Source organism: Carcharodon carcharias, chromosome 12, assembly GCF_017639515.1.
Source record: "Carcharodon carcharias isolate sCarCar2 chromosome 12, sCarCar2.pri, whole genome shotgun sequence".
Lineage (NCBI taxonomy): Eukaryota > Metazoa > Chordata > Chondrichthyes > Lamniformes > Lamnidae > Carcharodon > Carcharodon carcharias.
This window is the reverse complement of record NC_054478.1, coordinates 21,433,195-21,457,066: the sequence shown is the minus strand read 5'-3', so window position 1 is coordinate 21,457,066 and position 23,872 is coordinate 21,433,195. Positions and strand designations below refer to the sequence as shown.

The following is a 23,872-nucleotide window of genomic DNA, read 5'->3' as shown; positions in this document are numbered from 1 at the left end:
AGCAGATGTGGCAGCACAGTGGTATACAGTTGGGAGGGAGTTGCCCTGGGAGTCCCCAACGTCGAATCTGGACCCCACGAAGTCTCAAGGCATCAGGTCAAACATAGGCAAGGAAACCTCCTGCTGATTACCACCTACTGCCCCCATTCAGCTAATGAATCAGTGCTCCTCCATGCTGAACACCACATGGAGGCAAGAGTGCAAAATGTACTCCTGGCCAGGAACATCAATGTCCATCACCAACAGTGGCTCAGTAGCACCACTACTGACCGAGTTGGCTAAGTCCTAAAGGACATAGCTGCTACACTGGGCCTGTGGCAGGTGGTGAGGGAAACAACATGAGGGAGAAACATACTTGACTTCATCCTCACCATTCTGCCTGCCACATCTGCATCTGTCCATGACAGTGTCAGTAGGCATGACCAGCATACAGTGCTTGTGGAGATGAAGTCCCGTCTTCACGTTGAGGATATCCTCCATCATGGTGGGTGGCACTGCCTCTGTGCGAAATGGGATAGATTTCAAACAGATCTAGCAACTCTGGACTGGGCACCCATGAGGCACTGTGGGCCATCAGCAGCAACAGACCTTACTCAATCACAATCTGTAACCTTATGGCCTGGCATATCCCCCACTTTACCATCATCATCACGCCAGTGGATCAACCCTGGTTCAATGAAGATTGCATGAGGGCTTGCCAGGAGCAGTACCAGGCATACTTAAAAATGAGGTGTCAACCTGGTGAAGCTACAACGCAGACTATTTGCATGCCAAACAGTATAAGTAGCAAGCGATAGACAAAGCTAAGTGATTCCACAACCAATGGATCAGATCTGAGTTCTGCAGTCCTGCCACATCCAGTTGTGAATGGTGGTAGATAATTAAACAACTCACTAGAGGAGGAGGCTCCACAAGAATCCCATCCTCAATGATAGGGGAGCCCAGCACGTCAGTGCAAAAGATAAGGCTGAAGTATTTGCAATAATCTTCAGCCAGAAGTGCCAAACGGATAATCCATCTCAACCCCCTCCAGAATTCCTCAGCATTACAGACGCCAGTCTTCAGCCAATTCGATTCACTCCACGTGATGTCAAGAAAGGGCTGAAGGCATTTGATACTGCGAAGGCTCTGGGCCCTGACAATATTCCAGCCATAGTACTGTGCTCCAGAACTTGCTGTGCCCCTAGCCAAGCTGTTCCAGTACAGGTACAACAATGGTATTTACCCGGCAATGTGGAAAATTGTCCAGGTATGCCCTGTACACAAAAAGTAGGACAAATCCAACCCAGCCAATTACTGTACCATCTGTCTACCCTCGATCATCAGTAAAGTAATGGAAGGGGTCATCAACAGTGCTATCAAGCCGCACTTGCTTAGCAATAACCTGCTCACTGATGCTCAGTTTGGGTTCTGCCAGGGTCACTCAGCTCCTGACCTCTTTACAGTCTTGGTTCAAACATGGACAAATGAGTTGAACACCAGAGGTGAAAGGAAAGTGACTGCCCTTCACATCAAGGTTGCATCTGAGTATGACACCAAGGAGCTCTAGCAAAACTGGAGTCAATGGGAATCAGGTGGAAAATGCTCTGCTGGTTGGAGTCATACCTAGCACAAAGGAAGATGGTTGTGGGTGTTGGAGATCAATCATCTCAGTTCTAGGGCATCACTGCAGGAGCTCCTCAGGATAGAGTCCTTGGCCCAACCATCTTCAGCTGCTTCATCAATGACCTCCCTTCCATCATAAGGTCAAAAGGGGGGACGTTTGCTGATGATTGCATAATCTTCAGCACAATTCGAACTTCCTCAGATATTGAAGCAGTCCATGTCCAAATGCAGCAAGACCTGGACAATATCTAGGATTGGGCTGACAAGTGGCAAGTAGCATTCATGCCACACAAGTGCCAGGGAATAACCAGCTCCAACAAGAGAGGATCCAATTATCACCCCTTGACATTCAATGGCATTGCCATCGCCGAATCCCACATTATCAACATCCTGGGGGTTACCATTGACCAGAAACTGAACTGGACTAGCCATATTGATATTGTGGCTACAAGAGTAGGTCACAGGCTTGGAATCCTGCGGCGAGTATCTCACCTCCTGACTCCCAAAAGCCTGTGCACCATCTACAAGGCACAGGTCAGGAGTGTGGTGGAATACTCCTTAATTCACTGAATGAATGCAGCTCTCACAACACTCAAGAAGCTTGACACCATCCAGGCAAAGCAGCCCACGTGATTGACACCCCATCCACAAACATTCACTCCCTCCACCATTGATGCACAGTGGCAGCTGTGTTTACCATCTACAAGATGCACTGCAGGACCTCACCAAGGCTCCTTAGGCAGCAGCTTCCAAACCCACGACCACTACCATCTAGGAGGACAAAACAGCAGACAGATGGGAACACCACCACCTGGAAGTTCACCTCCAAGCCACACTCCATCCTGATTTGGAAATATATCACCATTCCTTCACTGTCGCCGGGTTAATATCTTGGAACTTCTTCCGCATAAAATGGTGGTGTGGAACCGACTGCAGGTGGCGGTCAGCTCTGCAACCACCCCGCCCACTCCCACCGAGCCCGCCCTACGCGGGAAAAATTCAGGCCATGGAAAACATGGGGGAAGTTTAGAATGTAAAGTGTAGAAGGACATTTGCATTTTTAAATAAACCAGACTAGATTATTTTCAAAGGAGGAACGAAATGTGTCACCTAGCCAGGTGGTTTACAAACTGTGTGTTTATTTTTCTCAAAGATTACTGGTAAATGTAGTGCTATAATAAATTTTTGTGAGCAGGAGGTAAAGTCCAAAGACATAGTGAAACAATCGGAATTTGCATTCAAAGGGGAAAATATGTATAAAAGCGTGAAGGCTGTGTGTAAAGGAGGCATGTTTAAGATCTAACAAGTTTGAAAAGCCTTCAGCATCTATGCCTCAAGCTGCTGTTTTCAAAGAAGTGAGGTTAAGAAACTCACTTTGAATTCAACTGTTCAGAGTATTGTGTGTCACCTTGCCTGGGTCTGTTAAGATCTATGTGTCTTACTGTTGCCTTAACAAAAGTGTAACTGCGAGCCAGATGAAGTAGGGGAATTAGAAGTTATCATGGTAGTAATTTGTATATCTATGTATGTGTTTAAAATTATTTCTCTTATTAATAAATGTTTAACCTAGTTTTGTAAAAACCTATAAGACTTGGTGGTCTTATTACTACTGAATTCAAGGCACACATCTTGAAATTTATACAAATTGCTAAACAAGTTGTGGCAGTTGTTTCAAGTTTTGCTTTGAGATTTGAACAACTCACCATTTACCCTCAGCTGTGCCATAACATAGTTGGGGGCTCTTTGTGGGATATATTTGAGATTCCTTGATTTGGTTGGAGTTGGTGAATCTTAAAGTTACAAGTATCAGGAGCACTTTGAATCCAGAAGTTGGTGTGAGGTTTTTTAAAGTGGTGAGACTGCAATATGGCTTTGGCAGTTGCTCAGACTTGTCTGGGAGTTGAAGTTATAACCTTGGCTGGTTTACAAAAGGTAACTAAAGTTAAGTTAATGGAATTGGTGGATAAATTACAATTGGGGTTACCTGCAGGAGCAAAGAAAGCAGATATAATTGAAGGTATAGCATTTAAAGTTAGTAGTGATGCCTGACTCTAATGAGTCACAGCTAGAGGTAGTGAGACTTCAGTTAGAAGTGAAGAGGCAAAGGAATTGAGAAAACTTGAATTGGAGGGAAATGAAAAGGAAAAAGAATTGGAAATGAAAAAACTGGAACTAGAGGCAGGAGAAAAAGAAATGGCATTTCAACGGGAGCAAGTGGAAAGGCAGGAGAAAGAGAGGAAGCTGGAACTGGAATTCCAGACAAGAGAGAAGGATAAAGAAAGAGAGACAAGGGAAAAAGAGAAGGAAGGAGAAAGGGCATTCTGGGTTAAAAGGTTGGAAGTTAAAAAAGAGACCTCAGATTCTCAGGAAAATTATGAGGAGAAAAAAACCTTTAACCTAAACCCAGTGGTGAGATGTTTAAATTTGTATGAGCTCTTCCAAAGTTTGAGGAAAGAGATGTGGAAGCATTCTTTATTTCATTTGAGAAGATAGCTAAACAAATGAAATGACCACAGGAAAACTGGACATTGTTGTTACAATTCAGGTCGGTGGGTAGAGCGCATGAGGTATAAGCTTCACTATCAGAATAAATGTTGATGAACTATGATGTGGTTAAAAAAAGAGGTTATTTTGAATGCATATGAGTTGGTTCCTGAGGCATACAGGCAGAAATTGTGGAATATGAGAAAACAGCCAGGGCGAACTTATATTGAGTTTGAAAGAGTAAAACAAAGTAATTTTGACCGGTGGATAGGGGCATTAAAGATAGAGACAGCATATGCAACTCTTAGAGAGGTAATTGTTTTGAAAGAGTTTAATGATTCGATCCCTCCGGTAGTGAGAACTCATCTGGAGGAACGGTAAGACAAGCAGCAGAGCTGATGATTATGAGTTAGTTCATAGAGCTAAACCTTTTTTTTGTCACCCTTTTAAACCAGAAAAGGATAAAAAGCGGGAAGGTGAAAGGAAGGTGCTTAATCAGGGATGAGAAAGGAGTAGGTGGAAATTTGCAGTGTTTTTTTTTCCTTAGAATAAAATGGAAGATGCTGAGAGTAGAAGTGACATTTGAAAATTTAAGTGTTTTCATTGTAATAAAGTTGTACATACGAAATCTGTGTGCTGGAAATTGCAGGGAAAATCTGTTGGAATTATAGAGGTGCAGAAAAGTACTGGAAGTAAAAGTACTGTGGGTTCTGAAGCTCAGGCACTGGAAAAACCGGTGGTTTGTGTGCAGGTAAAACAGGGAGAATCAGTGATAAGTAAAGAAGTGGGAATGTGTTCACTATTTACCCAAGAGAATTCAGAGGAGCAGGTTGCAGAAATGCTTTGAGATTTTCTAAGTGAAGGGAAAATCTTTTCATGTGTACAGAGTGGAGTAAGTAAAGATGTTAAAATTTTAAGAGACTCAGGGGTTAGTCAATCCTCAATGTGGGATAGTGACATTTTTTGTTCAGAGGGAGTATTTCGGGAACAGGTGATAATAAGTGGGGCTCATGGAGATGCTAAACCTATTTCATTGTGAAAGGTGAATTCAAAGAGTGAGTGGATAACAGCTGAGGTGTTTGTTGGAGTAGTGACAAAAGTTGCCCATTGCAGGGTTCACTTTATTCTGGGTAATGATATAGCTGTATCACAAATGTGGGTGATGCTTATGGTAGTTGAGCAACCTGTAGAAGTGTTTTCAACAGAAGTGTTGCAGAGAGAGCATCCTGGATTGTTTCCAGATTGTGTGATAATGAGATCACAGGCTCACAGGTTGAAACAAGAAGAACAAGAAATTCAAAGGCAGAGAGAGAGTGTGGAAATCCAATTAGCTGACACTGTTGTCATGAATATATTAATATATATAATGTTATTGGAAATTATTTTAAACTGGACTTGTAGTAGGGCCTGTGGGTGTGTGTGTGTCTTAATTGGATCAAAGCTAGCTAGTCTGGGTGCTTTGATGTATAGTAGTTTTGAAATGTTAAACAGTAAGGTAGAAGGGTATATTTGCATTTTGTTGAATACACCATTCAAAGCGTGAAATCTTGCACCCAGCTAGGACACACCAAGCAATATGTTTATATTACTAATAAAATTGGTACTGTGAAAGGGGTTTTATTGCTAAAGAGGTGTGGTTTAAAGGGCCTGGTGATACAATGAGAATTTGCATTCAAAGGCTAGGTATATACAGTAAAGAGTTTTGTGTGTGTAAATCAGAGGCAGATAAGATTTAAACCGCTTGTAAGCCTACAACGGTGCAAAGGAACCAACCTCATTTTGAATTCATAAGATAAAATGTGCTTTGTCTGGTGTCTATTTAAGCCTATGGGTTATTGTTGCCCTGGGGAAGATTTACCTGGGAGTGATTAATTTGGTGAGTTGTTTAATAATTATTATGGTAGTAATTTGTAGACACGTATATGTGTTTAATTTCTTGTTAAATAAATAAATGTTTAATTTAATTTATAAAAAACCTCTTGAGGCTTGGTGGGTGTCATTTCTGAATTCAGAGCTGCAACTCAAACATACCAATTGAAAATATAGGTTATGACAGTTGTTAATGTTTCCCTCTGGGATTTTAAATAACTCAGCCTTTACCAACTGCTGTGTCATAACAGTGTTTGATAAGGTTGTTCAGGAAGAAAAACTAGAGGACAATTCAGCTGAAATGTTTAACTCAAGGAGGTTAGTGGAGTTACAGAAAAAGGTTTCGGAAATAAAACATTTATATCAGACAGCTTACTCTGAAACAGAGGCAAAACGTATTCCAGAATGTTATTACCTTAAAGGTAATATTTTAATGAGAAAAGGGAGGCCTTATCATGCTTTATCAAATGAAAGCTGGAGGGAGGTGCATCAGATTGTACTACCATTTGGATATAGAAATGATATTCTGAGGATAGCTCATGAAATTCCAATAGAGGGACACTTAGGAACTAGAAAGACAGAGGCAAAGATACAAAAATATTTTTATTGGCCTGGATTGCATAGGGATGTAGTCAAGCTCTGTAGAGCATGTCACACATGTCAGGTGATAGGGAAACCACAAGCAGTGATTAAGCTGGCACCTTTAATTCCAATTCCAGCATTTGAAGAACCTTTTACTAGGGTCATGATTGATTGTGCAGAACCCCTCCCTAAAACTAAAAGTGGAAATCAGTACTTACTGACAATAATGGATATGTCTACCAGGCTTCCTGAAGCAATACCTTTGAGAAATATTACAACAAAGAAAATGTGGAAGAGTTAATTTTTTTACAAGATATGGTTTACCTAAGGAAATACAGTCAGATCAGGATTCAAACTTCATGTCACAGCTGTTTAAGGAAGTAATGAACAGTTTGGGGATAAAACAATTGAAGTCAACAGCTTATCATCCTGAGTCACCAGGAGCTTTGAAAAGATGGCAACAAACTCTAAACACTATGATGAGAGCATATAGTCAGGATTATCCACAGGGTTGTGATGGGGAATTCCATTCTTGTTATTTGCTATTGGGGACACTCCTAATGCATCAACTGGTTATAATCCTTTTGAACTAGTTTATGGTCATGAGGTAAGGAAATTGATTCACGAGAAATTGGTGGGTCAAAACTGAGAAACTACTCTCCTGGATTACGTATCAAATTTCAGAGAGAGATTGGACAAAGCATGTGAGTTGGCTAGGGAACATTTAAAGATATCACAGCAAGTGATGAAAATGAAAGCAGACAGGAAAGCTACAGCTGGTGGTTTTGTTGCTGGGGAGAAAGTATTAGTTCTGGTATCAGTACTGGGTGACTCATTAAAGGCAAGGTTCAGTGGACCTTACAGGATTGAAAAGAAGCTGAGTGGAGTGAATTATTTAATAAATACTCCAGATAGAAGAAAGAAGGAGAGGGGTGTGTCATGTAAATGTGCTTAAAAAGTGCTTTGACATGGAAGAAGACCAAAAGGAGGTGTTAGTGGTGGTAGACAATGGTTTGTTTCTAACATTTGTACATCAAACATTATTCAAGTTTAAATTTATACAAGGATTTCATAACAAGTCCTTTCTTTAATTTGAGTCCCATTGGTTTTGCCAGCCATCTGTCAACGTGTTTTATTTTGTGCTTTCCTTTTCTTAGCGATCTGCAATGTATTATTTGAAACGAGGATGGGATGCCTGAAGAATGAGATTCCCGAGGAAACGCAGAAGTTCATCGAGGCTGTCTTTGAGATGTTCCGCCTCTCTGCAATTCTCTCCTTCTTCCCAACGGCAGTGATGCCATTTCTGTCTCAGTGGAAACAATTTGTAGCAGCGTGGGACTCTCTCTTTTACATCAGTAAGATGAAATTATTTGCAGTGGAATACTTAGTAAGATCCTTCTTTTTTACTTTAAAATGAACAATATGCCCAGAAGGCTTCATGGCAATACTAAGATGACCACTCCCCCTTCCCCACAGGTGGTCCAGTCACTAGTGGAAGTTGGGCTGGATGTTACAGGGTGGGGCCGTCCCCCGAACCTAAATTATGATGATGTTGGGTCACCAATACAATCTCATCGGGCCACTTGGAAAGCGAGTGGGTGTGGAGATCAAAAGCCTGCCCATATTTTGAAATAAAACTTAGCTTTTGAGCTTTTAAAGAGTCACTTTAACGCAATTTTTCATTGCCCGTCGCATTTCTTGGGCTTCAGACAGGCACAGGTTTTGGAATGCTCTGCAGCAGATAGGAAGAGGCAGAACAAGGGTGGGAGAAAAGGCCTGCCACCAGCAGCAGATTCTGTTGGTGAAGGTGGCAGCATCAATATGCTTTTGGACTTCATTTGTAAACTTTTCCATAACTTTGAGCCTGCTACAAGGAAAAGAAGAGAGATTGAGAGAGCAGGGGCATTTAAATTAGCAGTCATGACCGACTTCCTGTTCACAGCAGAACCCCTCTGCCATATGACATCCCAGCCTAGACTCCCGATTGGGTGCAGAGCCCCCCTTTGCATTGTTAATTGGCTGCCTTTCCATAATGGGGCTCCTAATTAGTCATCTGATGCTTGATTGTGGGGATGGGAGTGAATGGACCACTCACTTTCCATTCTGGCTCCCTTACCCTGCCAGAAAACGTAAAGTCCAGCCCATAGAATGATTTATAGTACAGGTGGAGGCCATTCGGCCCATTACATTTGCGCTGTCCAAAAAGGAGCTACTTAGTCTAATTTCACCATCCAGCTCTATAGGTTACAGAACCTCAAGTGCATATCCAAGGGTTTTTTTTTTAAATGCAAGGAGGGTTTCTGCCTCTACCACCCTTTCAGGCAGTAAATTCCAGACACCCACCAACCTCTGGGTGAAAAATTCCTCTTCAACTCCCCTCTGATCCTTCTGCCAATTACTTTAATTGCCAGCTCTGTTTCCTTAACTTTTAGCTGAGAAGCTGGTGAACAAGAAAATCAGAGAGATACACGAGAGCATTGAGAAAGGCTGTTCAGTGGAAGGACAGTACCTCACATTCCTGTTGACCAGTACCAAGATGACTCCTGTGGATATATATGGCAGTCTATGTGAGCTGCTGCTAGCTGCGGTGGACACCGTAAGAACAAGATATTTAATAATTAGTGCATTTGGCTAATCACAATAAACTCAATCCTGCTCAGGGACATGCTTAATGGATGAAGTGTTGTCTTTACGGAATCAAGTGCATTATCATGGGATAACTCAAGTAATGTATAGAACAGCAGAATGTTTTTTTAAAAGGAGAGAGACGAGCAAATGTTAACATTCAGAGGCATTTAGGTATCTTTGTACACAAATCACAGAATCACATTCAGGTACAGCAAGCAATTAGGAAGATAAGTGGTATGTTAGCCTTTGCTGCAAAGGGGTTGGATTTTAAGAGTAAAGAAGTCTTGTTGGAATGAAATAGGAGTTGGTGAGACCATACCTGGAGTACTATGTGAAGTTTTGGTCTCATTACCTAAGGAGGGATGTACTTCATTTAGAGGGAGTGCAACAAAGGTTCACAGGATTGATTCCTGGGATGACGTGAAGAGAGTTTGAGTTGAGTGGGCCCACATTCTCTGGGGTTTAGAAGAATGTGAAGTGATCTAATTGAAAGGATAAAATTTCTGAGGGCTTAACAGGGTAGATACTGAGAAACTGTTTCCCCTGGGCTGGGGGGTCTAGAATGAGGGGATCAGAGTACCAGGATAAGCGGTCAGCCATTTAGGACTTAGATGAGGAGAAATCTCTGCACTCAGAGTTGTAAATCTTTGGAATTCTCTGCCCTAAAAGACTGAATGCTCAATCATTGAGCATATTTAAGACTGAGATCGATAGATTTTTGGACATTAAGGAATAGGATGGGAAAGTGGAGTTGATGTTGAAGATCAGCCATGATTGCATTGAATAGTGGAGCAGGCTCCTGGGGTCTGTTGGTCTAACCTATTCCTATTATAGATTTATGTTCTCCTGGTAGATAGTACCTGATTCTCTTTTACTGGTAAATATATTACTTTGCATTTTGCTTCACTGATACAGCACAGTGATCCCCACTTCTCTGCTGATTTATAGCACACAACTCCCTGTAGTGGTATATCATAGAACATTCCTCTGTATAGTACAAGACTTGGGAGGTCTTGTGGTGTGCCTGTAAACCAGAAGCTCTGGGCTCAAGTTCCACTCCGGGTCTTGATGGCCACGGAAGGTGTGTTCATGATAAGGCCAGTAAATGTTGATTGTCAATCTGTAAATCCTTTCAATACAGCTTTGGCAGCCAGTAAGAGTGGTAGAGTCTCCTGGTCAGCCAGAACTGTGTGGTAGCTGCAGCACAACAGTCTCCCCATATTGAAAGAGCCTACGCGCAAGCTCTTATCATGGGCTCTACTCTGTGGCAAATGTCCTCCTTGCTTCGAGGGGCTGATGATGATAAGTACATGATACACCTTGAGGCCATTGTGTATAGCACAGGAAGTCTCCCATGCTCTGTTGGCATACAGTAAAGAAAAACTGCTCCTATCTTTCAGACCTCCAACACAACCTCCTGGATCCTGTACAATCTGGCCAGGGAGCCATCCATTCAGCAGGACCTCTATGAAGAAGTGACCAGTGTTTGCCCTGGAGACCAAATTCCAGGAGTGGAAGATTTTGCCAGCATGCCCCTGTTAAAAGCAGTGGTCAAAGAGACTCTTCGGTAGGGTATGGGTTTACACCCTTTGATTCCAGTTTTTCCCCTCTTGCTGTCTTTTTCCGCTTCTCTGGAGTTATTGACTCCAAAATCCTTGGGCTGAGGGTGCAGGGAAAATAAGTTTCCCCATTGAAGCATTGGAGGGTGTGGAGAGCAGAGTCAAACCCAATTTTATCAGGATTCCTTACTTTTAACAAATGTAGGAAAATAAGCTGAGGAACGGGAGGATTTCATTTACTCCCTCAAGCCTTTTCAGCCATTCATTGAGATCATGGCTGATCTGTAACCTAATTCTGTACACCTACCTTTGCCCCATATCCCTAAATACCTTTGAGATTGATGGATTTTTGTGAATCAGATTTAAAATCAACAATTGATCTCGAATCAAAAGGGAATTAGACTGTTATCTGTAAAGGAAGATGATAGACACGATGGGCCAAAAGACCTCCTTCTGTGCAGTAACAACTCTGTGATTCAATGTAGGCAAATCTGAGGTCATCCACTTTTAACCTGATAAGCATATAAGAGTACCTTATAAATGGTGAAGAGCTAGAAACAGTGGAGGACCAAAGAGACAGTGGGAGGGGGGAGGGGGTGTCAGTACATAGGTAAATAAAGGTTATGCACAAATACAGAAAATAATCAAAAGGGTTAATGGAGTGCTATTTGTAGAAGAGCTGCAAATTTTTATACCCTTTTGTGTGAATAACTGTTTCCTAATTTCACTTCTGAAAGGTCTGGCTCAAATTTTTTGACTCTGTCCTGTAGTCCTAGACTCCCCCAATCATTGAAAATGTTTTCTTCCATTCTACTGGATCCGTTCCTATTAATACCTTGCAAACTTTGATCCAATTACCTCTTAACTTTCCAATTTTTTTTTCATTCATGGGATGTGGGCTTTGCTGGCTGGGCCAGCATTTTATTGCCCATCCCTAATTGCCCTTGAGAAGGTGGTGATGAGCTGCCTTCTTGAATCACTGCAGTCCATGTGGTGTAGGTACACCCACAGTGCTGTTGGGAAGGGAGTTTCAGGATTTTGACCCAGTGACAGTGAAGGAACAGCGATATATTTCCAAGTCAGAATGGTGAGTGACTTGGAGGGGAACTTGCAGGTGGTGGTGTTCCCATCTATTCACTGCCTTTGTCCTTCTAGTTGGCAGTGGTCGTGGGTTTCGAAGGTGCTGCCTCAGGAGCCTTGGTGAGTTCCTGCAGTGCATCTCGTATATGGTACATGATGCTGCTACTGTGCGTCGGTGGTAGAGGGATTGAAAATAAAAACAAAATACTGTTGATGCTGGAAATCTGAAATAAAAACAGAAAATGCTGGATAAACTCAGCAGGTCTGGCAGCATCTTTGGAGAGAGAAACAGAGTTAACGTTTCGAGTCCCTCTGGAAGAAATCATATGGACTCGAAACATTAACTCTGTTTTTCTCTCCAAAGGTGCTGCCAGACCTGCTGAGTTTTTCCAGCATTTTCTGTTTTTATTCTAGTTTGTGTAATCTCTTCTTGTAATTTAATCCAGGTGTCATTCTGGTAAATCTACACGGCAGTCCCTCCAAAGCCAATATATCCTTCCTAAATTGCAGTGCCTAGAGCTGCTCACAGTAACTCCAGATATGGGTTAACCAGGGCTTTGTATTGCTGTAGTATGTATTCTATTCCTCTAGCTATAGAGGCCAGCATTCCGTTAAACTTTTTGATTATTTTCTGTATTTGTGCATAACCTTTATTGACCTATGTACCGACAGCCCCCCTCCCACACACTGTCTCTTCGGTCCTCCAGTGTTTCTAAATTTTCACCATTTATAAAGTACTCTTGTATGCTTATCATGTAAAAAGTGGATGACCTCAGATTTGCCTACACTGAATCACAGAGTTGTTACTGCACAGAAGGAGGTCTTTTGGCCCATTGTGTCTAAACCTGTTCTTCCTTTTCAGATAACAGTCTAAATCCCTTTTGAATGCCTCGATTGAACCTGCCTCCACCACATTCTCAGGCAGTGCATTCCAGATTCTAACCGCTCACTGTGTGATGAAGTATTTTCTCATGTCGCTTTTGCTCCCTTTAGCAGTTACTTTAAATCCGTGCCCTCTGGTTCTTGATCCTTTCACCAATGGGAGCAGTTTCTCTCTATCTATTCTGTCTAGACCCTTCATGATTTTTGATACCTGTGCCAAATCTCCTCTCAGCCACCTTTTCTCCATGGAAACCAGTCCCAACTTCTCCGATGTATCTTCATAACTGAAGTTCCTCATCCCTGGAATCATTCTCGTGAGTCTTTTCAGCTCCCTCTCTAATGCCTTCTCATCTTTTCTAAAGTGTGGCACCCAGGACTGGATGCAATACTCCAGCTGAGGCCGAACTAGTGACTTATACAAATTTAACATAACATCCTTGCTCTTGTATTGTACGTCCTTATTAATAAAGCCTAGGATACTGTATGCTTTTTTAACCACTCTCTCAACCTGTCCTGCCACCTTCAATAACTTATGCACATATACACCCAGGTTGCTCTGCCCTTGAACCCCCTTTAGAGTTGAATCCTTTATTATATTTTGTCTCTCCATGTTCTTCCTACCAAAATGATTCACTTCATATTTTTCCACATTGAACTTCACCTGCCACCTTTCTGTCCATTCCACCAACTTGTCTATGTCCTTTCGAAGCTCTACACTATCCTCCTCATGGTTCACAATGCTTCCAAGTTTCGGATCATCTGCAAATTTTTAAATTGTGCCTTTACGCAAAGGTCTAGGTCATTAATATATATCAGGAAAAACAAGGGTCCCAACACTAACCCCTGGGGAACTCCACTACAGCCTTTCTGCAGCCTGAAATCCATTCACCACAGCTTTGCCTATTCACTGAATTTATCAATATCTGTTTGCAATATATGCTTTCATTTACACTGCCTATCTTTGTGTCATTGGCAAATTTGGATATGTGGCTTTCTATCCCATCCTCCCCTGCACCCCCACCCACATCAAGGGGTTTTCTGGGGCATTCTTCAGTTATTCCAGGAATCCCATTCAGAATGCACTTCGCAGGTCTTGGGCAGCCTCAGTTGAAAGCTCAAGTAAATCTTGATGGAGCTCCAGCAAAAGATCTTGTAAGTCTTGAAGACATAGACAATCGATGGCTCTTTGGGGCAAATTAAGATTGAGAGGTCCACCTCTTGCTTGTGCCCCGCCCGAATCTTTTCCAGTATCAGAATAGTTTGGTGCTACTCCAATATTGATGCCAGTGCAGTGGGGCGGGTGACTCTGAAATGCCATTATGGGAGTGACTGGTCCACTCAGAGCATTTAATGATCTTGTCCCTGGGATTTGGAATGCAGTCCATGCCTACTCCATAGGCTCTGCAGCACTTGCACAGCTGGAGTGAGACTCTCAGGAATTCAGGCCCTAAAGATCTTGTCCATGACTTTCCACTTAGTTGGTTGCTGATCTGGATTGGGAGATAGCACAAGAAGGAATATAGGAATGGGAGGAGGCCATCCAATTCCTCAAGCATGTTTCACCATTCAGTTAGATCATGCCTGATTTGTATCTCAACTCCATTTACCTGCCTTGCATCCATATCACTTAATACACTTACCTAACAAAAATTTATCAGTCTTAGTTCTGACATTTCCAATTGACTCTTAAAACCCTTCTGGGGCAGAGAGTTCCAGATTTCCAATATTCTTTGTGTGAAGTGCTTCCTGAAGTTACCCCTGAATGGCTTGGTTCTGATAGCCTTTGTTCTGGACTGTCCCCACCAGAGGAAATAGCTTCTCTCTCTATCAACCTTTTCAAATCACGGAATCACACAGTGCAGAAGAGGCCCTTCAACCCTTCAAGTCTGCACCGACATGTGAGAAACACCTGACCTACCTATCTAATCCCATTTACCAGCACTTGGTCCATAGCCTTGAATGTTATGATGTGCCAAGTGCTCATCCAGGCACATTTTAAAGGATGGGAGGCAACCTGCCTCCACCACCCTCCCAGGCAGCACATTCCAGACCGTCACCACCCTCCAGGTAAAAAAATTTTTCCTCACATCTCCCCTAAACCTCCTGCCCCTCATCTTGAAATTATGTCCCTTTGTGACTGACCCTTAACTAAGGGGAATAGCTGCTCCCTTTCCACCCTGTTCATGCCCCTCATAATCTTGTACACCTCGATCAGGTCGCCCCTCAGTCTTCTCTGCCCCAATGAAAGCAACTCAAGTCTATCCAACCTCTGTTCATAACTTAAATGTTTCATCCCAGGCAACATCCTGGTGAATCTCCTCTGCACCCCCTCCAGTGCAATCACAATCTTACTATAATGTGGCGACCAGAACTGCACACAGTACTCCAGCTGTGGCCTCACCAAGATTCTATACAACTCCAACATGACCTCCCTACTTTTGTAATCTATGCCTCGATTGATAAAGGCAAGTGTCCCATATGCCTTTTTCACCACCCCACTAACATGCCCCTCCGCCTTCAGAGATCTATGGACACACACGCCAAGGTTCCTTTGTTCTTCAGAACTCCCTTGTGTCATGCCGTTCATTGAATACTTCCTTGTCCAATTACTCCTTCCAAAGTGTATCACCTCACACTTTTCAGGGTCAAATTCCATCTGCCACTTATCTGCCCATTTGACCATCCCGTCTATATCTTCCTGTAGCCCAAGACACTCAACCTCACTGCTAACCACCCAGCCAATCTTTGTGTCATCCGCAAACTTACTAATCCTACCCCCCACATAGTCATCTATGTTGTTTATATAAATGACAAATAATAGGGTACCCAGCACAGATCCCTGTGGTACGCCACTGGACATTGGCTTCCAGTCACTAAAGCATCCTTCTGTCATCACCCTCTGTCTTCTACAATTAAGCCAATTTTGAATCCACCTTATCAAATTACCTGTATCCCATGTGCCCTTGCCTTCTTTATAAGACTCCCATGTGGGACCTTGTCAAAGGCTTTGCTGAAATCCATATAAACTACATCAGCTGCACTACCCTCATCTACACACCTGGTCACCTCCTCAAAAATTTCAATCAAATTTGTTAGGTATGATCTCTCTCTGACAAAGCCATGCTGACTATCCCTGATCAAATCTTGCCTCTCCAAGTGGAGATCGATTCTCTCCTTCAGAATTTTCTCCAGTAGTTTCCCTACTACTGATGTGAGACTCACTGGCCTGTAGATCCCTGGCTTATCTCTACAACCCTTCTTAAATAGCGGAACCACATTAGCTGTTCTCCTGTCCTCTGGCACCTCCCCCTTGGCCAGAGAGGAATTAAAAATTTGGGTCAGAGCCCCTGTGATCTCCTCCCTTGCCTCCCTCAGCAGTCTGGGACACAAATCATCCAGACCTAGAGATGTATCCACTTTTAAGCCCGTCAAGCACCTCTAATATCAATTTGCTCAAGAACCTCAGTCTCTCTCCCCAAGTTCCATACCTTCATCCTTATTTTCTTGGGTGAAGACGGATGTGAAGTATTCGTTCAACACTCTACCGATGTCCTCTGGCTCCGCCCATACATTGCCCCCTTGGTCCCTAATGGGCCCTACTCTTTCCCTGGTTATCCTCTTCCCATTGATATGCTTATAGAATATCTTGGGATTTTCCCTACTTTTACCAGCCAGAGCTTTTTCATGTCCCCTCTTTGTTCTCCTAATTGCTTTCTTAAGCTCCACCTTGCACATTCTGTACTCCACTAATGCCTCCAATGATTTGATTCCCTTGTACCTGCTAAAAGCCTCTCTTTTCTTTCTCATGGTCGCCTGCATATCTCTGGTCATCCATGGTTTTCTGGGCTTGTTATTCCTTCTTATCACCCTAGAGAGAACATGTTGAGCCTGTACCCTCCCCATTTCCTTTTTGAATGCCCCCACTGCTCCTCTGTAGATTTTCCCACAAGTAGCTGTTCCCAGTCTACCTTGGCCAGATCCTGCCTTATTTTACCTATTTTTCTCACTCCTCCATTTATCAATGTTACGTTGCGACTGCCAATTATCTGCCCATTGCTCAAAGTGATTTAGATCCTTGTGACTCCACTGTTCCCAACCCCTGACCCATCCGCCACTGTATGTTAACCAATCTTTCCATTTTGGTATCCATAGACTTGGGAGATGAAGCTACTGGTATCCTCCTCAAGATCATTTATAAAGGTGTTGCCCAGCCCTGTGAAACTCACAATTGTCAACCTTTCCATCCAGATCAATTCTCATTCACCCAGGTCCTTTAATTAGGGACTTAACAAGGGCTATTAGGGCATATGGTGGTATAGTGGGCTGCTGGAGTTGGGGAAGGCATTTGGTGAAGATCCATTGTGTGGCTTTGCATGCATTCTTGAACCAGTCCTGGTGTTTTATGCCGTCAGTTTTGGCTGACCCTTTTTAGTGGCAAGGTGCAAAATGGGCTGTGGTAATGCCGCATGACCCACTAACCATCAACCTTTACCGAGAGAGTGGCTAGAACGTGGAACGTGCTACAACAGGGAGTAGCTGGGATGAATTTGCATTAAGGGGAAGCTAGATAAGCACAAGAGGGCAAAAAAAATAGAAGAGTGGGGGGAGCGGTTTGGTGAATGCACGGCTGGGTAGGAGGGAGGTAACAAGTTGTGAACTGGCAGGGATCAGTGTCATTTCTCACTCTGGGTGCTCAGTTTAGTATCCCTTATAGCCAACTCTTCTTGCCTATCCCAAGTTGAAGAAGGCCATTCAGCCCACCTTAATTCATCCATCCCTCCAGAGACATTCCAAATTCCCCTCCCTACTGCAGCATCATGTTGTTTCTTAAATAGATTCCAGGGTCTGAGCCCCCACAACTCTATCTAGAGATTTCTTCCACATACCAATCACACCTTATGGAGTAATATTGACTTCTTTCAGTAAGTGTAAACCAGGCAAATCAGTTTGGATGCCTGTTATAGGTCACCCTGTTGAAGTAAATGGAGATGAAAACCAGTAGAAGAGGGAATCTGGATAAATATTGCTCAAAAAGTCAAAATTACCCCGTTTGTGAGAAGAATTTCCTGATTATTTTCCCAAAATTTCCCTTTACCTTTTTGAACCTGTGCCCTTTAATTCCACTCCCAAGTTTTGTTTGAAATAATATTCTGGGTTAACTTTTTCCTTAATAGTCTTTTATATATCTCTATAAGATTAATTCTCAGATACCTCCTCTCTGTACACAAGTTTCCCCAGTCTTTTCTCATCATTCACCCCTTTTTGTTTCACATCGAAATGAAATGTGTGTTGACTCAAATGAGAATTAATCCTTGCATTTCTTGTGATGTAGGATGTATCCTGTCGTATCCAGCAATGCTCGAGTCACAGAGGAGAAGGAAGTGGTGGTTGGAGAATATATTCTCCCTAAGAACGTTAGTATTGGTCTTAAAAGCTTTGAGAAGGTGCCTCAGTAGAATGCCCCACTCCATCTAAATTATTTTCAACTCCATCCCTGAGAGTGCTGGGTCACTCAGGCACTGAGTGGCATGGGTGCTTATGCAATCACTGGATAGAGTCACTCAATCCCTCTCGTTCAGGGAGATACCTGTATACTGTAATCTCTCAATACCTCTTATTCAGGGTGATATCTGTAACACTGATGATCTCATCGACCCTCTCGCTCAGGTAGATATCTGTGCACTGATTGGTGTGTCTCACTTCTTGCTATTGGAACTGTGTGCCCAGTGACGGTTTACAATCCCCCTCTTGATGAACAAACTGAACACTGACCAATGTCCTTTCATCACCTGTTGCAGAGGCAAACACCATGGATGAATTATCTCCCTTTTTTACTCACTGGTCCTACTCATTACATCAGTAGAAAGCAATCCTTCCACTGCAGACAAAGTGATTAAGCTTCCAAAGTAGAAAGCATGATAAAAATTATGGCAATAAGACTGTGAACAGTAATGATATCTGCTTTTCTAACACTCAAGTTACAGAGCAATCCTTTAGAATTAACCTCACTTTTAAAACTGTATAAAAAGTAATTAGACTATTGTCTTTTAAGTCATGTGATAATCCTAATTAAAAGTGCAAGTTACCTTAATCACCATTTCATGTTCTGATTTTCCATTTAATCTGTAAATATGGGACATTGGAAGATACGTGCACCTTGCTATAATGCACAAAGTGCTTGGCTGCATCCACTGAGATATGGCACAGCTGAAAAAAAACACACTTGTACCTTAATATAGGAGGAAGTCTCGTGGTGCAGTGGATAGGGTCCCTGCCTCTTAGTCAGTTCAGGTCCCATCTCAGGACTTCATGGCAAAGGAAGGTGTTTTCATAACACTGTCAAACAAGTTGATTATGAACCTGAAAATTCTTTCAATACGCCTGATGGCAGGTGTTAAAAGAGTGGGAGATATTCCTGGTGATCCATGTGGTGGAAAAAATATTGGAGTCTCTACCATTACTATCCACAGCTCCAGACTACAACTTTCTTGCTATGCATAAATTAGCTGCCATGCTTCCTACATTACAGCAGTGACTACATTTCAATACTACTTCATTGGTTGGAAAGCACTTTGGGACACCCTGAGGCTATATAAATGCAACACTTTATTGAAGAAAAGTTTGAAAATATTGCAATGAGTGTATTGGGATGTGAAGTCTAAGTCTTTAATCTCTATCTTTCTCTCTACTTTGTGTAAGATGCACTAATTCTCAATCCATCCACTCCAGAGCCTCTTCCACCTGTGCCACTATGCTGTGTCTCAGGATGACAACGAGTTCACTCAGCCCAGTAGCTTCAAGCCGCACCGCTGGCTCCGCAGTGAGGGAGAGAAGCAGCACCACCCCTTTGCCTCCATTCCTTTTGGGTTTGGCACCCGCACCTGCCTGGGGAAGAGGGTGGCAGAGCTGGAAATGTACAGTGTGACCTTGCAAGTAAGTCATGGCGAGTGAGCAGGACAGAACATACGGCGCAGATTCACAACAATGATACATGGGTTTAAAGGGTTAAATTATCAGGGCAGTTTGCATTGTATTTAATATTTTCATAGGATATTGGCATCTTTGGCTAGACTCATAGGCAGAGAGAGAGAGTCTACTGGGAGCTGTGGACCAGAAGCAGAGAGCTATCAGAAGCCAAGGATGTTTTCTAATGTGGAGCCACTAAGCAAGAATGCACTGAGGTTCATGCCTGAGCTGAGGAATCCACAGTTGTGAGGTAGAAGGAGAGCTGGACGATTCCCGGGCTGAATGCTAGTGGAAGGACCCCAAGAAATCTCTTACCTTGCAGCGTCGCTGAACACTAAGAATCAAAGTGAATTCCTAAGAGCTGTGGCATACCTTGGTTTGGTCCCAGGAGAAGTGAATGAACTCTCAAGATCATGGAATATATAGAAGAACTCTTGGGTGGAAGTAAAAGAAGAATGGGGTGTCAATATCAGTGTTAATGTTTTGTTGAGATTTTTGAGTCTAAAATATATGTATTTACAAATAGTGTAGTTAGGAGTGCTTGCTTTGTTTAACTCTTGTACAGTAATTGTCTGAGTTTAAAATGTGAAATCTTGTGGAGTAGTACTTTCAGTTAATTATTGGCAGTTTGAATTTATTTTTAGAAGTTATTGGTCTCTGCTGAGCTTGTAACACTGCTCCTGATCTCTTTTCTTTTCTCCTCTTCAGCTAATCAAACTCTTCGAAATCAGGCCAGACCCTTCTGGAAATGTGGTTAAGCCGAAAACTAGGACACTGCTTTTCCCCGGAAGCCCCATTAACTTGCAGTTCATCGACAGGAAGTGAACAAATGACTGACCGTCTGCCTGCCCAGCCCTGCTCTTTAACACCAGCTGACGAGATCTGCCCCATTAATACCACCAGACTGTCCTTCTCCAGAGACAAGGAATCACCCTTGGGCAAATTGGCAAATACATCAAGGGTGGGGAGGGGCACGATAAATTCCCACAAGGATTTCTCTGCTCATTCCTGCCCTCCTAACCTTCCTAGAGTCTCACACCACAGGAGGCCATTTGACCCATCGTACATTTGGCACCACTCCTTTCCCCTGGGGCTTGTGTTGAAACTGCAGTAGTCACGTAGGAAAAAAATGGTAATAATCACCCTCCTCACCCCACTCCACATAATGTGGCCGACATGACTTTCTGATTGCCAGTCTGTGCGTGACCAATTAGAACTTTTATGGTTGTGGTGAGCCTATGAGTTTGAACTGAATTGACTGACTTACCACATTTCCCATCCCCACCACTTATAACATCCCAAATTGGCTGGAACACCTGACAAATTTGTACGAGCATCAGCTTCAAAGCTGCTGGTCACTCCATTCTGCCTGCTCTGGGCAGAAATAGCTGTTCTCACTCACCTGTCAAAGACAGATACTTTCTCTAGGTCTTAAAGGAACAGGAGGCCATTCAGCCTGGTTAAGCCTGTACAACCATTCAGTGGGATCATAGCTGCTCTGTTTCTTAACTCCGTCTATCCAACTTGGCCAGGACAGCATAACGTATGCGTCTTGTGTCACACAGATTGCAATACAATGAGAGCTACACTCAGGCTGTTTTACCTGTTGTAGAGTTCAGAAAGGGGATCAAGAAATTGATCAGTAAAAAGAGAATATGTGAGCAAATTAGCACGAGATGTAAAAACACATCAGTGTATACAAAAGGAAGAGTTTAGCAAAAGTAAACCTGGGGCACTTAGAGACAGAGGCAGGAGAAATTATAACAGCGAATAAGGAATTGTCAGAGACATTAAACAAAACCTTTGTATCTGTCTTCACAATAGCAGACACAAAAAAACCATTCCAAAAAAATACCAAATGTCAAGAGAACTTAATACACAAGGTCCTCATCTTTGCAGACAGGAAGACCATGTACATACATTGCGCCTCGTTTCAACTAAACAAAAACAGGTGACAGCCATTCTCTGCTTTGTTGCCGGAGGTCACCGGTAATTTAGTTGGCTTAGTACAAAGAGGAGAGGAGTCAATTCTCTCAACTCTAAATTCGCTTTATTCACATCATTAGATCATCAACATATAGATTATACATCTGGTTAAATATAGACACGCAGTTTACAGCAGGTTTAAAGTTTTATACCCAAAACCTGGATCTAAACGCACACCCACTAGGTTTCTCTGACACTCCTTGAGTGGTCACAGAATATAAAAGCTAATACCCGAAAAGGAGAGCTGATGTTGGCCAGGCGTTCCATTCTCTCTCTCTCTCTTGCGTCTCTACGTTGCTGATGTAGGTTCTTTCACTTCTGCGATGGTTGGTCTCCAGAGTTCTTGCTGCTACCATGCCCGAAATCCTCCAGTCTTATACTGAATCTTATCTCTTCAAGCTGTGCTGTCTCTCTCCCGTTGGTTTAGGCCTGCTTGCCTAGTTTGTGGCATATTCTCATTGGCTCTGTTCCAAGACTTAGGTAGCATTAACCTTGTTACCCTTTTCTAAATAAGGACTTGTGTCTCATCACACTTCCTTTGTCTTTGCTAATTCAAACTGGTTCCAGCCAGTGACTGGTTACTTCAGTCCAAAAGTTGCTCAGGAGTTTCTCTGCAGGCCCTGGCCAACATCTCCCCCCTTTTAATCCAAAGATACTTATCTTAGGATCATTATTCTCCCTTTCTGTGTACCACTCCTGAGGTTGTCATTGTCCCCCAATGGGTATGTTACATCTGCGATATCATATGGTTATATAAAAATATAAAAGAGAAGCGTATATAAAATATATTTCACACAATGTCCTTGTATTGATAATCATTTCCTCTGTTTCACTATAGGACTAACAATCAGTGTAAAATTTCAATTTTCCACCTTCTGATATATAAGCTGATGTATGTTGAATATGACAAGTATTAAAGCACATATGATCACAACTATTGTATCATGACCCATGGATGTATTTGAACATTAGATCCCCAATTCCAAAACTTATCCCAGAACCCGGGGTCCCGTAGCAGTTCCTCTGCGTTATCAGCATGAGTTCTAATTATTTTATTATGTTTAGTCCATTGATGAATTCTCATTGGCTTCCTCTGCTATTTGCGTCCAATCCGCAGTCAGGTGTGGAATAGGTGATAGTTTGGTAGGAACATATTTCCGCAGACCTTGGTCTATATAGGTACGTTGGACTGTGAGGTTTGCATTTATTACCATCCTCATTATTGGCTTAGGCAGAACTTGTCCACCGATAACCAGTTCTAAGGTCACATTGTTAATGGCCACATTGTGTCCTTCCAGAGGGCACTGTTTCCATCCTTTGTTATAGTTCATAGCCGCTGTGGCTATGTAATACGTTTGTCCCACAAGGGTGTATTGTAAAAAGGACTGGCTGTTAACAGGCAGGATGGACATCTCTGGTATGAGTTGCTACCCCAGTCAATATTCATTCACATAGGTGTGGTCCCAGTGGAGCATAATTTTACCTCAACCGTTGCTCCTCGATGGTTGCTCAATAAATGGACCCACAATTTGACTAATAATTTTTCCCTCTGGGATTACCGACAATGTCACGTCTAGAACTTTGTTGCATGAAAACTGTACTCCCGCTCCCTCCGGTATACCCAAAGTTTTTCCCGCGCACGTTAACCCATCTATTCTGGTATAATACAAATTTAAGTCCTCTCTTTTCCCTTTGTTGGCTCGGACTGTCTTATTCTGCAGAGCAAAGTTGTTCCTGGTCTCGGGATATCCCTCCTCTGTAGACACTGCTTCAGGCACGTTCCTTTGTTGTGACGGCACCGAGGCAGGTTCAACCGCAGTTCTGATGATGGTCAATCCGATAGCAACAAAAAACATTATCCCCTTTATTTTAGGCTGGACCTGTAATGAACAAGTGTAATTTCTGCTCTTATTTACAGTTTCTTTTAAGTACTATTTTAAGTCCAGTCTCTCCATATACTGAGTCAGACCGTCCATATCCTGTTCCCAATTTGTTTCAGATTCTAACCATCTGTTTCTTCTAACCCACTTATTCCCCCTCTTTGTTTTATTTTTCTTTCATTTTTTTCCCTGGAATCGCCTCTGCATGTGAACGGACAGTATCAAATTTGTTTTCAATCACCTCCTGTTTGATCTGTAGCTGGTCCTGTTCTTGATCTCCCTGACCTTCGGGGTTTGGAACATCATTAGGATCGAGCAGCACATGCCAATGGTGATTATCTTGTCTTTCCT

The 23,872-nt window shown here is 42.7% G+C and overlaps 1 protein-coding gene across 1 annotated transcript in view; it reads left to right on the top strand.

The window, feature by feature from the left end:
• si:dkey-91i10.3 (cytochrome P450) overlaps positions 1–22,557 on the top strand; it is a 94,732-nt gene extending 72,175 nt beyond the window's left edge. Inside the window, exons 4-9 of the mRNA XM_041200135.1 lie at positions 7,698–7,895; positions 8,973–9,136; positions 10,569–10,735; positions 18,022–18,103; positions 19,419–19,622; positions 20,364–22,557. Coding sequence (XP_041056069.1) covers positions 7,698–7,895; positions 8,973–9,136; positions 10,569–10,735; positions 18,022–18,103; positions 19,419–19,622; positions 20,364–20,480 — 932 coding nt within the window. The 3' untranslated portion in view covers positions 20,481–22,557. The remainder of the gene's footprint in view (positions 1–7,697; positions 7,896–8,972; positions 9,137–10,568; positions 10,736–18,021; positions 18,104–19,418; positions 19,623–20,363) is intronic.
• Positions 22,558–23,872: the final 1,315 nt, after the last annotated feature.